This window comes from Trichosurus vulpecula, chromosome 8 (assembly GCF_011100635.1).
Source record: "Trichosurus vulpecula isolate mTriVul1 chromosome 8, mTriVul1.pri, whole genome shotgun sequence".
Classification (NCBI taxonomy): Eukaryota; Metazoa; Chordata; class Mammalia; order Diprotodontia; family Phalangeridae; genus Trichosurus; species Trichosurus vulpecula.
The window spans coordinates 150033733-150049839 of NC_050580.1; the positions used below are offsets into that span (position 1 = coordinate 150033733).

The window sequence follows — 16107 nt, forward strand, 5'->3', positions numbered from 1 at the left end:
CTGGTAGGGGACCTTTCCCACCAACAAGAATCTCTGCCTTCTCTGAAACTTGAGAGTCTTTGAGAGTCTCCTGGGGGCACTGAGGTTCCACTTGCTTAGGGTCACCCAGTCTTTAGGTGTCTGAGGTGAGTTTTCATCTCTTCAAGATCAGCTCTTTCTTTCACTCTGTCTCTCTGAAGTAATAATCAGATAGCTAAGTTGAAAACAATAGGAAGTTTGTGGCCAATTGTTTACCAAGAGTGTTCTAGTTAATACAATAGGTACCACACACACCAACTCTTCCCCTGCTCAGCTGGCAAAGTCATCTTCCTCAAGCTCAGGTGTGACTGTGTCACACATATACCCTCCTTCTGTAAACACCTGTGGCTCCCTATTTCCTCCAAGATCAAATATGAACTCCTGTATATGGCTTCTAAAGCCTTTTACAACCTGACCTCATCCTACCTTTCCAGTCTTCTTATATTTTACTACCTTAATTAAGCAACACTGGCCTTCTTACTGTGCCTTTTCATTGACTCTCCATTCCTGGGACACTCCCTCCTCATCTGTACTTCTTGGCTTTTCTGGAATCCTTCAAGACTCAGCTCAAATCCCATCTTCCACAAGAGGACTTTCCTAGTGTCTCCCCACCCCTATACCCAGCTTGGTGCTTTCTCTCTGAGATCAACTCCCATTTACACTGCAGCTGGATGGCACAGTGGATAGCGTGCGGGGCCTGGAGTCAGGAAGACCTGAGTTCAAATCTGTCTTCAGATACTTACTAGCTGGGTGATTCTGAGCAAGTCACTCAACTGTTTTGCCTCAGTTTCCTCATCTGTAAAATGAACTGGAGAAGGAAATGGCAAACCACTCCAGTATCTTTGCCAAGAAAACCCCAAAAAGGGTCACAATTGGATAGGATTGAAAATGACTGAACAACAACAACCCCATTGGCATGTGAGCTCCTTGAGAGCAAGGACTATTTTTGCCTTTGTTTTTATTCCCAGCATTTAGCACAGTGCCTAAAGCTTAGCAATCATTAATAAATGCACACTGACTGGCTATTGAGTAAAGCAGCAAGATGAGAGAGATAGATCAATGTGGGTTGGAGTGGTGTGAGAAGGACTCCCAGAAGAAATGAGAGCCAAGTCCCTGAGGGACTTAATGGATTTGGTTAAGTGAGGAGAAAAAGGGAGGCCATTCCCAGAAAGGGGAAAAGCACAAAACAAAGCATGTAGGCTTCACAGATCATGTCCTCCATGAAATCTTCCCTGAATGCTCAAACTCAGATTAATCTCCCTTCTCTGAGACATTTGTAGTTTGAACCATATAGTTCCATTTGAACTGTTCTCTCTTTGATTTCATATGTATATATGCCTTCTGTCCCCAACCTTTCAAAGCCTGAAAAATGTATCTGATATCTCTTGTATATAATAATTCTCTCAGCACCTAGGACAGATTTAAGCATACTGCTATGTAGACCAAGACAGGTAGAATGATTGGTTAGTAGAAACAGCACAAACCTTAGAATCAGAAGAGGTGTTCATAAATCTTTCAGAGTTATTTGTTTTTATAGTGTTGTTTTTATGGTATAAATTATTCTCCTGGCTCTTTTCACCCTGCTCTGTATTACTTTATGCAAATCTTCCCAAATTTCTCTGAAACCATCCCTTTCACTAACTTAAAAACTGTAATCAATGCACTGACCAACAATGATTCCAGAGGATTGAGGATGAGACATGACAGAGAAGTGATAAACTTAGGGTGCAGAATGAGACTTACATTTTGGGAAATGGCCAATTTCCAATGACCTATGATTTACTTGGCTGTACATGTTTGTTACAAAGGATTTTTTATTTCTTTTTCCAGTAGAGAGGGATGGGATGGAGACAAAATAAATGCTTTTTAATTGAAAAATTTTTAATTAGAACAATCAGAATATGTGTGTTTGAAGCATAGTCATAAGTGTACAAAGGTCATGGTCTGGGCTTGTTGGCACAACTACACTAGGGAAAGCCTTAACAGGGAGGAGGTTCTGTGTTCACATATGCCTAGGATCACAGTTCTAATACTCACTAGCCATGTCACCGTGAACTTACGACTCTTCTTCTCTAAGCATCACTTTCCTTTTCCATAAGATGAGGAAGATCTGGAAGAGTTGACCTCTAACATTTCATGATTCTATGTAGATTCTATGTAATCTACTGAAACTTGCAATCCCTGATGTCCCCATATGATGGCAGCAGGAGCAACCTCAACACAGCCCCTGGAGTGACAAAGTCTCACTCCTCACTTCTCAGAGGGGCAGCATATGGGATTTCTCCCTCTAGAAGTCCTGTGCTGACCAGAGGCATCCTCTGCCCTCGGAACTTCCTCTCCAGTCCCCTTACATGTCTGTCTGACCCTGTCTTCTCCAACAGCTCTCTGAGGTCAGAATTGTCAACATTCCCAGTGAATTCCCCCCTCACTCCTCCCCTTGTGTCAAAGATCATGGATCTTACACGCTTGAAAGCTGGAAGGGACCTGGGAGGTCCTCTAGTACCCTTCCACCCCCATTTTGCAGATGAGGAAACTGAGTCCTAGAGAGGAGTAGTGACTTGCTTAATTGCAAAGTCTGAATTAGAACCCAGAACCAGTAGACTCTCACTATGTCATTATCACTGTCTTTTAACTTAAAGGAGGCTCACTGGAGTGAATGGTTCAAATCCTGCCTCATACTATATGAGCATACACAAGTTACTTAATTTGCTGAGCCTCAATTTTCTCATCTTTAAAATGGGGATAATAATACCTGTAGCATCCAACTCAAAAGGAGCTATGGAGCCCTAATGAGACAGTGCATGTAAAGGATTTTGTAAAATTTAAAACATTATATAAATACCAGTTATGGTTGTAATTTTTGGTAGGGTCTGGACCGGCAATTTCATCCAAGTAGGGGAGTTCTCAGCGTAGCAATGCCTTGCATCTATAGATTGACAGGTCACCTGTAATATAGCTTTACAGAGTGCCGTGGGGGCAAAAAGCCTTTATGACAAATGGCTGGTTCATGGTGGCATAGTTAACAGACATCAGAGGCAGGGCTCGAGCCCAGATCATGCTGACCCCTTTATAAGGACACCCCTTTATAAGCCACACCAACTACCTTATCATAATCATTACTATTGCTTAGTTTCTCTTCTATCTCTCATTTTTTTGGAGTTTTTTTTCCTTTTCTTACTGTTTTTGTGTCATCTGCTTTCATGTAACTTTTCATAGCTTCTCTGACAGAGGTGGGATCGCGATGGCAAAGATGGCCCAGAAGAGGGATGTGGATGGAGCCAGGCCTGCTGCCTCAGGGCAGTATCCCTGGATTGAAAAACTCCCATAAGGCCTTAGGCCTTATCAGGGAACAAAGGATACCAGAAGCTAGATGTGTCACTCTGAGAGTGTAAACACTCCTTGATGATGTGGTGATGGTAGCAATCAGTTATACTAAAAAACCACTGATGGCTGTGGCAGATGCTTCAGGGGCTATGGTGGCTTTGGTGCCACTAATCTCCATCCCCTTGGACCTGCTTCTTATTCCTTCTCTGCCCCAGCCAGAACACAAATAACAGAATTGCTCCCAGAGGCCCCAGAAGGGGAGCACCACCCTCGCATTGAGGAATCTCCAGGGAGGGTGATTCCGGGGTCCCCAATAGAAGGGAAAGAGGAGGTTCTCCCCTCCTCAGGCCCAGTCAGAGCTTCCTCCCCAACAGAGAGCATGTGGAGAACCAAGTAATGGTTATGGTCCCCTCCCCTCCCTGTTCTTCCCCCCTGACCCTGGCAGATGTGCAAAATACCCCAAAAGTAAGGGCAGCCCCTTAGGGATTTTCTTTCTATGTGTGATTGTCTATGAAGGTAACAACTGAAAGCATTTGTGGCTAAAAATTCTGGGTCCTGGGTTCTAATCCTAATTTGGCCACTGAATTGCTGTGTGATTTGAAGATGAAAGTCGCTTTCCTTTTCTGGCCCTTAGTTTCCTTATCCTTAAACTATGAAGGTTAGATTGTATTATTTCTAAGATCTCTTAGCTCTAAGATTCCCTTCTAGGGCTGGCATTCTGTGTGCTTAATAAATAGTAAGAGGTTACTTTTGTAAGCGCACTCCGAGGTCGTCAAGACTCACGTTTGGAGGTTTACAAAAGCACTTTCCATAGAGAGTCCAGTAAGCTAGTGAGAATGTTATTAGCCTGACTTTATTGATGGGGAACCAGAGGCAGTAACTTATCCAAGGTCACACACAGTTTAGGCAGAATCTAAAACCCAGATCATCTGATCCCCAAAGTCACACTCATTCCGCTGGACCAGGGGTGGGGTTCTGCAGGTTCTGCAGCCTTGAGGCCACATGCGACCCTCTAGGTCCTTGAGTGTGGTCCTGTGGCTTTGAGGCCACGTGTGAGTGACCCTCTAGGTCCTTGAGTGCAGCCCTGTAGCTTTGAGGCCACATGTGAGTGACCCTGTAGGTCCTTGAGTGCGGTCCTGGGGCCTCAAGGCCACACATTCCCCACCCCTGCACTAGACCTTGTCGCATGCTAAAGAAATCATCTCAAGGACCACGGTCCTCAGTCTTTCTCAACCCTGATTCTATCTCCATCTTTTTTCATCTTTTCTCTCGTCAAAAAGCAGAGAATAACGCTCTCGCGGACTTCGTACCCTGACTGAAAGCGCCCGCCTTGGTGCTGCCGCCCCCTAACTAGTGCAGAGCTTCTGCCTCCACCTGGCTGGCTAACTGGACCCTTGCATGATTCCACTGTCCTGCTCCCTCCTTCCTCCATCCCTTAGTTCTCAAGTCAGCCTCATTCTGGTTAGTTTAGGCTTTTGCCTGGTCGAGACAAGATGGTTTCTGTTGACTTCCTGATAATAGCTAGCACATCAAGGTTGGCAAAGCACTGTACACATATCATCTCAGTTGATCCTTACCACAACCCTGTGAGGGAGAGAGGTGCTATTATTATAATTATATGTAAATATATTATAATACCCATTTTACAGGTGAACTGAAGCTGAGAGGTTATACAGGGTCATATAGCTTGTGAATATCTCAGGCAGGATTCAAACTTGGGTCTAAATCAAAGACCAACACTCTATCCACTGTGCCTCCCAGGTACCTCTAACTTCCTGCCTTGACTCCATGTGGACTTGAGCTGGGTTGAGGGGGGACCCTTTCTAGATGTTTATAGGTTTATGGGGTGGGGCTAGTTTCTCTGCCTTTGGGCCTTGGGTTTCTGATTCAAGATAGGCCATAATCCTGGGGTCTTATAACTTGATATTTATATTCAGACTTCTGCAGGTAAGGTACCTCAGCCCAAATAAAGATATGTATATTCACACACATACACACACACACACGCACGCACACACGCACGCACACACGCACACGCACAGGCACATATACATATATAATATTTCTCTATATATAAATAAAACCAAATATACATTATATGTATAAATATAACTATACATATTATATAATATATACACACACATATATTCACATACCTAGATATATAAACTGCCCAGTCATTCAATGTTCTATGACTTATATATTAATACGTAATATAGATATTATATATAATTAATCCATATTATAAAACATATTAATATAATTTATTTTACATACATATAGTTGCTATGAACATCAAATGACTGGATGGTTGAAGAGGGTATAGGGCTGCTTGAGGTCTGGAGCTTCCCTAGCTAGGCCAAATACTACTAATGATAATAACAGCTAGCATTTATATAACAATTTAAGGTTTGAAACATACATATGTTAACTCTTTTGACCCTCACGACAACCCTGGGAGGTAGGTGAGATTATTAAACCCACTTTACAGATGAGAAAGCTGAGGCTGAGAAAGATTAAGTGATGTTTCCAGGGTCGCAGATCTCTGAGGTTGGATTTCAACCCAAATTTTCCTGACTCAAGGTGCATCATTCCATCTACTGTCCTACTTAGTCACTGAAGGGCCAAGGCGGGGGGGGGGGGGTACCTGATCCCTCTGGTGTCAGTGGCTGTGACAAGCAGGCACCACTGGCAAATTCATGGACCCACACACAAGTGGATAGAGGAAAACTAGAAGACGGTGGGACCAATTACAATTTTTTTCAATCTAACCCCAACTCTTACTTCAGGAGGAGAGGATGAGGAAAAGAAAATCGAAATACATTGTATAAGCTACACTAAAGTTTTGTACAAACCAGATTGGGGGTGAGGGGGAGAAGAGTATTCAAATCAATGTTGTAATTTATGTAAGATCTTCATGGGTCTATATGGGCATTAATGTCTACTCCCAATTGAGTTTATAAATGGTTCCTACTGCCATCTTATCAGATAAATATGAGAGAATGACAATACCATCGAGTCTTAGAGCTGGAAATGACCTCAGAAATCATCCGATTTAACCCCCTCCTAATATAGTAATTTCTTTTACAATATGGCCATCCAGATTCTGCTTGCACACCTCACCGAAGGAGAGCTTACTACTTGAAAAATCAAGTCTGGTGGATGGTTCTAGCTCTTAGGAAATTCTTCCTTCCATTAAGTCGGTATCTGTCTCCTTGCTAACTTCCCTGTCTCAAACATAGTTCTGCCCTCTGAAGCCAACTTATCTACATCTTCTTGTATATGAACGCCCTTCTGATATTTGAAGATAGCGGTCATCTCCCCAAATTTTGTCTTCTCCAGGCAGAGCATCCTCAGTTCCTTCAGTCAATCTCTATGTGACTCCTGGACTTCTCAGCATCCTGACGGCCTTCCTGTGGACTGATTCTAGTTATTCAACGTTACTCTTGAAAATATGGGGTCCAGAACTGAACTCAGTACTCTAGATGTGGTCTGAGTTGCGCAGAGAACAAAATGACTGTTGCTTCTTATGATTTGGACACTGTGCTTCCATTAATGTAACCTAAGATTGAGTTAGCTTTTGTAAGCAGCTATCTCCCATATTGGTTTATAGTAAGTTTGTGGTCTACTAATCACCTCCCTGATCCACCCCCTATCCCTAAGTACTTTTCACATGATTGGCTACTAATCCAGGTCTCTGAAATAAATCCTCTATTTGTATCATTACTGTCCTGTTCTCCACCCCTTACCTAGGAACAACGAAGGGGAGGATTGTGATGGAAGAGGGAAAACAGAAGGGGAATGAAGGCCCCCTAAAAGTTGACCTTGGCCCCAGTCTGGAAAGGGTTGGCTCAGAGGGTAAAATCTATAGAGGCAGCAGGAGATTTTTTCTGAGGCACTCTTTCTTTCTGGGTAATGAGGATGATCCTACTCCATATCTAAAGGGGGGGAAAATTTTTATAGTAGGAGATAGGAATTTGAAGGTGTCAGAGCCACGATAATGTGGGGCAACAAACCTAAAAGCAGCCATACACATCCAAAGAAAGAACTATGGAGCTGGAATGCAGAGCAAAGCAGACTATTTTCTCTTTTGTTTTCTTTCTCATGATTTCTCCCATTCATTATTATTCTTCTATGAAACATGAATAATGTGAAAATGTGTTTAATAGGAATATATATATAGAGAGAGCCCATATCAGATTGCATGCTGTCTTGGGGAGGGAAGGAGAGGGGGGGGAGAAAATTTAAAACTTATGGAAGTGAATGTTGAAAACTGAAAACAGAGGCAGCTAGGTGGCGCAGTGAGCAGAGCACTAGCCCTGGAGTCAGGAGGACCTGAGTTCAAATTTGGCCTCAGACACTTGACACATGCACTAGCTGTGTGACCTTGGGTAAGTCACTTAACCCCAATTGCCCTGCCCCTCCAAAATAAATTTAAAAAAAGAAAACTGAAAATAAATAATTTTAAAAAAAAACCTAACAGCTTATCAGAATCTAGAATAAGCTGGATATCAATGGAAAAGCAGCAAAGAAAAGATCAGGGATGAAGTCTAGAGAGCTGGCCATCACATCCAACAGAGTAGGCAAAAGCAGAAACCAAATGGATGTCCAATAGAACTATAATGCTAAGAGGAACAGACCAAGCCAGAATAGGCCAGTCTAAAGGAGAAAAACCAAATGAAGAGGCCCAGAATCAAAACCTCATAAAACCAGCAGAAAACCAAGGGAGGACATGGTAGAGATCAGTTGACAGGTGACAACAGTTCTGCTGGTTTCTTCTAGTCTTTGGCCTGCTTTATTCAGACAAGGTGCTGGGCTGTGACAATTACTCCTAAGCAGGCAGCTTAAAGGAAATATCCCATGAGAAATTGAAGTCCAACCTTATGTCGTAGCTGAGGTGGAACTGGACACTGACCAGGGCTTAAGCTCTTGCTAACTTGTCAGTTAGCCCCTTCTCAACTAGGAAAGTTTAGAAGAGGAAGACTGCAGGAAAAACTATTGTGGTTCCATAGGGTTATAAAAGAAAACCTTATAAATCATTACTAAACCCACTAGTGGGCACATACATGACAGAAAGAAAGATACCATATGTACCAATATATCCCTAAGAATACTTCTCATGGTAGCAAAACTCTAGAAACAAATTAAGTGCCCTTCTAATGGGGAATACCAGAACAAACTGTGGTATAAGAACATAATGCAATATTATTGTGTCATAAGAAATGGCAAAGGTAAGGAATTCTGAGAAACATGGGAAAGTTTGCGTAAAGTGGTAGATATCAAAGAAAGCCAAGCCAAAAGAAAAATCTATGGATTACAGCAATGTAAATGAAAACAACACTAAAAGACGTGGTACCCAATGAAATGTTAACACCAGTCTTGGTTCCAGTAAATTGCTTCTGGAACACACTTCTCTCCTCTACCTAGAGAGGTGGTGATCTGTGGGCATGGAATGTTGTATGCACAGTCCCTGGGTCAGTTGGCTTTGTTTAACTATTCTTCTGTTATATGAGAGGGTTGGAGGTGTGCATGGGGGTGGGGGGATGGGAGTTAATCAATAAAACATTTTCTTTTAAAAGATGCCATAGGCAGACATTCTTCCACAATCCCAAATGCATCACAACATTACAACTTCCACCCCACAACTTCCTCCCTCCCTACCTTTGATCATCCTCAGTACAGTCAGATACACAAGTGTTCACTTTGGCAACAGGACTTTATTCAGTCAGACAGAGCAGACAGCAAGAAATTCCTCGGTAGCCCAGGGCTCCAGCTCCCCCTTTCTTCTCTCCCTACTCCCTCTCCAGTACCCTCTATTTCTGCTCTATCACCCCCGGAAGGATAGAAACAGGAATTAGAGGTGGAAAGAAAGATAAAATTTTTGTGATGAAAGAAGTCATCTCCAGTGGACCCAACCCTGCAGCCTCCTTGACTTGGCTGATCAATGAGACCAGAATGCTCTGAGAACCCCTGCTGGCCAACAGAGCATCTGGGGAAGGGGAACATTTTTGTCACCGTATTACGCATTGAATCCCCATGGACACACAACCCTACTGCTATTACAACACCACAATTCTTTAACCTAATTAGCTAATGAGGGAAAGGGGTAGGGCTGGAGGACAGGAACCTAATAATCTAATCTCTCATATCTGAAGGGTACATTTTAAAGGGGTGGGGTTGGTTTTTTTGCTATTAAAATGTTTCTGTGCTTAATCAAAAATAGTTATTTTGTTTCTTCTCATTTCTATTCATTGAGCAATCACAAACAAAACCCAAACAGACCACGAAAATTCAAATCTTGAACATGCCACCGTTTAAAAACAGCTTTCAGCCCATTATCTGGCAATGGAGGTCATGCCAACATCCCAGGGGTGAAGCAGGGTGGGTAGGCCTAACTGGTATCTCAGGGGTCTTTGCCTGGGCATGCACATTAACACACACACACACACACACACACACACACACACGCACTCATCACAATCATAGTACATTCTAGGGTGTCTACTCCGTCCACCTCCAATCACCTGGGATCCATGTCTGAATGGGAGCAAATGGAGATTGGGGGAAATGTACCACTGTGGGAGCTGGGCCAGTGGGAGACTGAAGGGATAATGTAGAAGCGGGGCTAGGATTGGTAATGGGGATAAGAGTTGAGTGGGGTGAGTTGGTTAGGGGATGAGATAGAGATCAGTGGGGGTAAGTTGGGAGATAGGATGGATATGAAATTGTAATGGAATGGAGGTGAATGAGGCAAGTTTGGAAATTAGATGAAGGAGAAAGGGGAGTATGTAGGAGTGGGAATGAGTAAGGATGACTGAGGGTAGGAGATGGTTCATTTGGGGTGGGGGGTAACCATGAAAATTTGTCACCAGGGTTTTCAGGTTCAATATTTTTTCCTTTTTCAAATTCTTTCTTTAAAAAAAAAGTTGTCTTTATGCAAGGATCGGGTGGGGTGGAGGCGGGGGGGAAGCGATAGGGTCTCCATGCGATAGGCAACTCTATCTACCCTTTCTCCTCTCACAGCAGATCCAGGGGGCCATCTTTAACAAGGATGGCTCAATTGGAGGCAGAAGAAGGGAGGAGGAAGACCAAAAGAGGAGGACAGGAGGCCCAGGGACACAAACAAGTGACCTGGAGTGAACCTTGAGGTAGAAAAATTTTGCTTTTGCGCCTAGAAGTGCTTTTTTTTTCTCTTTATATCTGGACTCAACAAGGCCCTGGAGCTTGGGGGCCCAAAGCCAGGACCTGAGGTAGGATAGAGCAAGGACCAAGCTCCTATAGGGCTCTATGGGGTCGGAGGGGTGGGTCCTTGGACCTCCCCTCCCCCAAGGACATTCATTCCGGCTGAGGTAGGTGCTGAGGTGCCTCCGACGCTTTGTAGTCAAGAGTCAAAACAGCCAAAAACCATCCTGAGAAAAGAGGAAGTGAACAGAGCCACTTGGCCAGGGTGGGACGGAGTCAGTTGGGAGAACAACAGTATAAGAGGGACCTGGCCAGGGCCAAGGGTGATGAGGGAAGAAGGAGCATATTTTTAGAGTCACATTAGAAGGATTCACCTTCCTTTCTCTCTCTCTCTCTCTCTCTTTTTTTTAGTTTTTTTTTTTCTTAAGAAAATTAATCCCGAGTCATGAGAAGTATCAGGAAGCTGAGTACAAAGATTGCCAGGGGAGGCTCCCTCTCCACATTATTCCCATGGAAGCATCTCTTGCAAGAAGATCAGGCCTAAATGACCTGAAGGGAAAAAAGGGTATATTCCCTAGCAGTGGGCTCCAGCCCAGATGAGACTGGGGGAATGCCCTTGGAGGCTCTGGTCAGACATAGCTTGATAGAAGAAATCTTTCCTTTGACCTGAGATTTAAGAAGTCACCATTCAGAGCCCTATAGACACTGGCTATTGTCCAAATGTGGCCAGCTGCGGCATCTTGGAGGGGGTATGGTGAGACTTGGCAAACTATCCTTCATTGGTGGGACTGGGGCTGGGCACTTCCTCCCTTTGGGGTGGGATGCCTGCAGCTAGACAAGACATCTCAGTTATCTGTTCTTCCAGTATGCTGAGTTCATCAGGTGGGAGAGTGGAGAGCTGGGTCTCATCACATGGGCCTGGGGATCCAGGGTCCAGCTGAGGGAAGAGATAAAGGGCAATATTAGGAGCAGTACCTCCCCACTAACCCCAGCCCTCCATAGGGAAGCTGCAGTGCACCAAGACTGGGCAGTTTAATGCATGGGCTAACTTATGTCTTCCTATGATAAAGGCAGGTACCTCAGAACATACTTCCCCTCTCCTGCCCATACCACCCAGTTCCTAACAAGCACCAGGAGGACTGGAGGAGCAGGCACTGTAAGGCCCTTACCCCAACTTTCTTATCAATGTCCCCTTCTTTCTCAGTTGGTTTCTGACATATACCTCTCCCCACCCTCCCCCACTCCTCATAAGAGGGAACTCAGAGTCCAGCTTCATTCTCTTCCCAACAGTCACAGGCTGGGCCCCTCCAGCTTCTGTTCTTCTCCTCACCACCCAATGCTTACATTACTTGGATAAACAGAGACTTACCAATTAGAATCCTTTAGTAAGATGGAAGACAACCAGGTATCACCATCTGCTCTGCCACTGTGTGCTAAAATACACTGAGATACCCTAAGGGCTCATCTGCTTTACCCTTTAGCCTACTGGGCCTTCCATTCACCCTGCAGCTAAACCATCCTGAACCTGTTGTCTTCCTCAATTAGAAAGTGAGCTCCCTGAGAGCACAGACTGTCTTATTTTTCTATTGGTATCCCCAAGTACTTAGCGCAATGCTTTGTACATAATAAGTATGTAATTAATCAATTTTTTCATTCATTTATTGCTACATGACCCCAGGTAGCTGGCTTAGCTTCTCTGGACTTTAGTTGAAGACCAAGGAGCAACTGTCCACAATGGGAGTTAGCGTCTAGAAGGAACTTGGGCAAGGGAGAAGCCCGAGGGCAGTGGCTGAGGTTTGAGACTGACACTAAATGGTGAGTTTGGGAGTCCTCCATCAGTTGGTGACAAGTGATTAGGTCAAGTTATTAATACTTCTGCACGGAACACCATGCTCCGTGCGTAGTAAGCAGACACCAATACTTCCAGTTTCCCTGCTGACTTACCATAAGCCTGCTGCCCTGCTGCCCTGAACCCAGAGAGAGTGGGAATAGCTGCTCCAGTTCATTCAGATCCAGACGCTTCTCATCCCCATCGAGCCGGCCTCGGTCCCCTTGGCCCATTCCATTCAGAGCCAGAATGCCTAGGTCCCTCTGGCTCCGGGGCACCTGGGGTGGGGACAGTTGATCCTCCACATCCTTACACTGAAGGAGCCTGGGGAAGAGAAACGTACAATTCAATTCCAGAGTCTCTTATTAAGCATCTGCTACGTGCCAGGAGGAAGGCTAGAGATGGGGGTAAAAAAACCAGAAACGAAACAACACCTACCCTTCAGGAAGCTTACATTCCACTGGGAAGATATCGCACAGAGACAAAGAACAAGAGGAAAGACATACTGAGGCAGAGATGTAGAGAGGGGAAAGAGGAGAAAGAGAGTCATAGAAATTGTGATCAGAGAACTGGAAGAGAGAATGAGAAAGACTGAAAGGATGAATGAGATTCTTTGTTATAAGGGACAGCTCTGTGAGAGGAGAGGGGTAAGGATACAGGAGAAACTAGGTGACATAAAAACAAAAGATAGTAATAAAATTTTATTTAAAAAAAGTGAATGAGAAGTATTGAGTGAAAGAGAAATAAGTAGGAAGGCAGGTTAAAAACAGATGATTGGGGGGCAGCTAGGTGGAGCAGTGAGTGCAGCACTGGTCCTGGAGTCAGGAAGACCCGGGTTCAAATCCAGCCTCAGACATTTGACACATTTTCTAGCTGTGTGACCTTGGGCAAGTCACTTAACCCCAATTGCCCTGCCTTCCCCCTTCCAAAAACAAAACAAAACAAAAACAGATGACTGAAGCAGGAGAGACAGTGAATAAGCTAGATGAATAAAGTGACTAGGTGGAACCTCTGTCCATCACTTTCTGCCCATCCTCCATCTAATCTGATCCTTCTTCTACCCCCAGGCTGGGTGTCCCTAGCTTGGGCACAAAACCCAATCAAGTCCTCCCAACCCTTTTGTTAGAAGGCCTGGCAAGAGGAGGTACAAGCCAGAAAGCCCTCCTCCAGTAACCCTCCTGCTCCTTTCTCTCCTCTCTTTTCTTCTCTTCTCCCTCCCCATCCCTGGCCCGCCCTGGCCCCTACCTGCCCCTGTAGCCAAACATAAGGAAGAGGACACAGAAAATGATGCAGGTGACTCCAATGTGGATGCTGATGATGATGCCCGTGGCAGAGGTCTTATTGCTCGTCTCATCCTTCCTGCAGTCACAGGGGGGGCTCAGTGCTAAGATAAGAATGGAGCAGGGAGGGCCAGGTTAGGGGGGAGACAGCGACTCAGTCTCTAGGACCTTCCTGCTCCCTCCTCTCCCTGCTCACACCCACACACGTAAGCTCAGCTATTAGTAGGCAGAGCTAGGAGCCAAGTGGAGCTCCAGCCAACTCTGGACCCCAGGCCCACACTCCCTGCTGAATCACCCCAGGCCTTCTAAACTTCCATGCCCATATGTCTCCCTCTTGTCCTCTCTCTGATTCCCTTTACCTGTCCTTTCAGAGGTTCCCCTCAGAGACACAAATCGGACAGTGGCATTGCCATCCCCATGTTGGTTGTAGGCCAAGAGTTTCACCTCATACACCTCAGTTGGATCTGTGGGCAAGAAGAGAGAGAGGCTCCTTTCAGCAGACTAAACCAGCCCACACTAGGTTGACTTGTCTTCTTAGGACTAGAGGGCTCTGGGCATAGTCTGGGAAACCAGAGACCTCATTTTAGGAAGGCATGACAGGAATAATCGATAGCCTACTTGTAGCTACCAAACTAATCTTGCCCATGCACAGATCTCCACGGGTCAGTCCTCTGCTCAAAAGCTTTCACTTGTTCCTTATTGCTTCCTGAGTACTGTTTCATTGCCTGATGCTCAGAGCCCTCCACAATCTAGTGTGACCTTACCTGGTCAGATTTATTTCCTCCTATTGATAACCTCTACAAAATCTACATTCTAGCCAAACTACTCTTGTCTGTCCCCCGAACAAGCCTTCTACTTTCCACGCCCTGTACCTTTGCCCATCTGTAACCAGAATGGCCTTTGTTTTCTTTGAGTGACTCAGTTTATCTCATTGAGCCTTGCTGGGTGCTGGGCCCCAGGCCCAGAGCCCTGTTATGTGTGGAACCTTGGTGGGATCATCTTTGGGGAAGCTCTTCCGGTGCCTGCTGCTTCTCTTCCGGGGCAGGAAGCCCAGAGACCCATGCCTGGGAGCAGAGAACTTCCTGTGTGACAATTCATGGGGCTGGCTGAGGGGAGGTGTTGACTCCAGAGCCACGCCCTATTGGGTGTTAACCTAGTCTACGTGGATGTGAACCTCCCAGGGTCCTAGGGGGAGGGGCCAGCTTAAGAACCAATCGGCCCTGGTCATTCAGGCAGCGCTTGATGATGTCAAAAACTCTATAAGAGGGGAGAAGACAGCTTGAAGATCCCTTTTTTCAGTTGGAGCAGCAGCAGTGGTGAGCATGACTCTGGGCCACCCCTTGTTCCGAGCTCTGGGGCTGAACCTAGATGTTGGTAACTATGAATTGTATTGGGCCTGTCTGTTGATATTTGTAATTTGTTTGTATTTTATTCTGAAGTTCAGGGTGCTAGTTTTTTCCCCTGAACTAAATGAATGTTCTGAAGTTCAGGGTGCTGGTCTTTTTCCCCTGAACTAACTGCTGTCTGTATGCTCCCCTGAACTAGGGTGCTGGCTTTTTCCCCTGAACTAACGAATGCTGTCTGTATGCTGGATTAAAGTAAGCTTGTCAACCCCTTCACCATGCTTTCCTTGGTTAAGCAGATAAAAAGAACCTGTGCTTTCCTGGCGTACCGGCAGCTTTCTGGGTGCTGGATGCAGGTGGATCTTACACCCCCACAGAAGCTGCTAGCCGGATTGTTAAAACACCATCATGTTTCCTGTGCCTAGAATACTCCTCCTTCCCCTCTGCAACTGCTGAATTCCTACCTGCCTCAACTCAAAAGCCCAACTCAAATACCCCCTCCTTCAAAGACCTCCCTCTATGGTCCCATGGGTAATGACCTCACACAGCCCTTTGTCTGAGTCTCTCTAAAGCATGTAGCATGTAATCCAGTAAATTATGGTTATTTATATTTGTGTCATCTCCTATTACTAGACTGCAAATTAAAGTTTACATCTTCCTCATAGGGGCAGATAGGTGGCACAGTGGATAGAACACTAGGCTTGGAATCAGGAAAATTAATCATCATGAGTTCAAATCTGGCCTCAAACACTAGCTGTGTGACCCTGAGCAAGTCACTTAACCCTGTTTGTCTCAGTTCCTCATCGATAAAATGTGCTGGAGAAGAAAATGGGAAATCACTCTTGTATCCTTGCCAAGAAAACCCCAAATGGGGCCATGAAAAGTCAGATATAACTAAAAAATGACCAAAAATATTCTTCATGCCTTTTATTGTTGTATACATAACAAATGCTTAGTAAATATTTGTTATCGAATGAAGATTTGGGTTACGTGACCTCCAACCACTACACACCACCCCTTTCTTACCATACTAGCCCTCAATCACCATCACAAACTACCCTTTATTGACCACATGGACCATTACAGCTTGCCCCTCACCAGCCCTGTCAGCCACTATATGCTGGTTCACAGT

General features: G+C 45.0%; 1 protein-coding gene across 1 annotated transcript in view; it reads right to left on the reverse strand.

Moving 5' to 3' along the window:
- Positions 1-11222: 11222 nt before the first annotated feature.
- The window catches only part of IGDCC3 (immunoglobulin superfamily DCC subclass member 3), a 69532-nt gene continuing 64647 nt past the window's right edge, over positions 11223-16107 (reverse strand). The window contains exons 11-14 of the mRNA XM_036737023.1: positions 13992-14096; positions 13598-13736; positions 12469-12676; positions 11223-11461 (exon numbers count right to left, since the gene is read on the reverse strand). Coding sequence (XP_036592918.1) covers positions 11294-11461; positions 12469-12676; positions 13598-13736; positions 13992-14096 — 620 coding nt within the window. The 3' untranslated portion in view covers positions 11223-11293. The remainder of the gene's footprint in view (positions 11462-12468; positions 12677-13597; positions 13737-13991; positions 14097-16107) is intronic.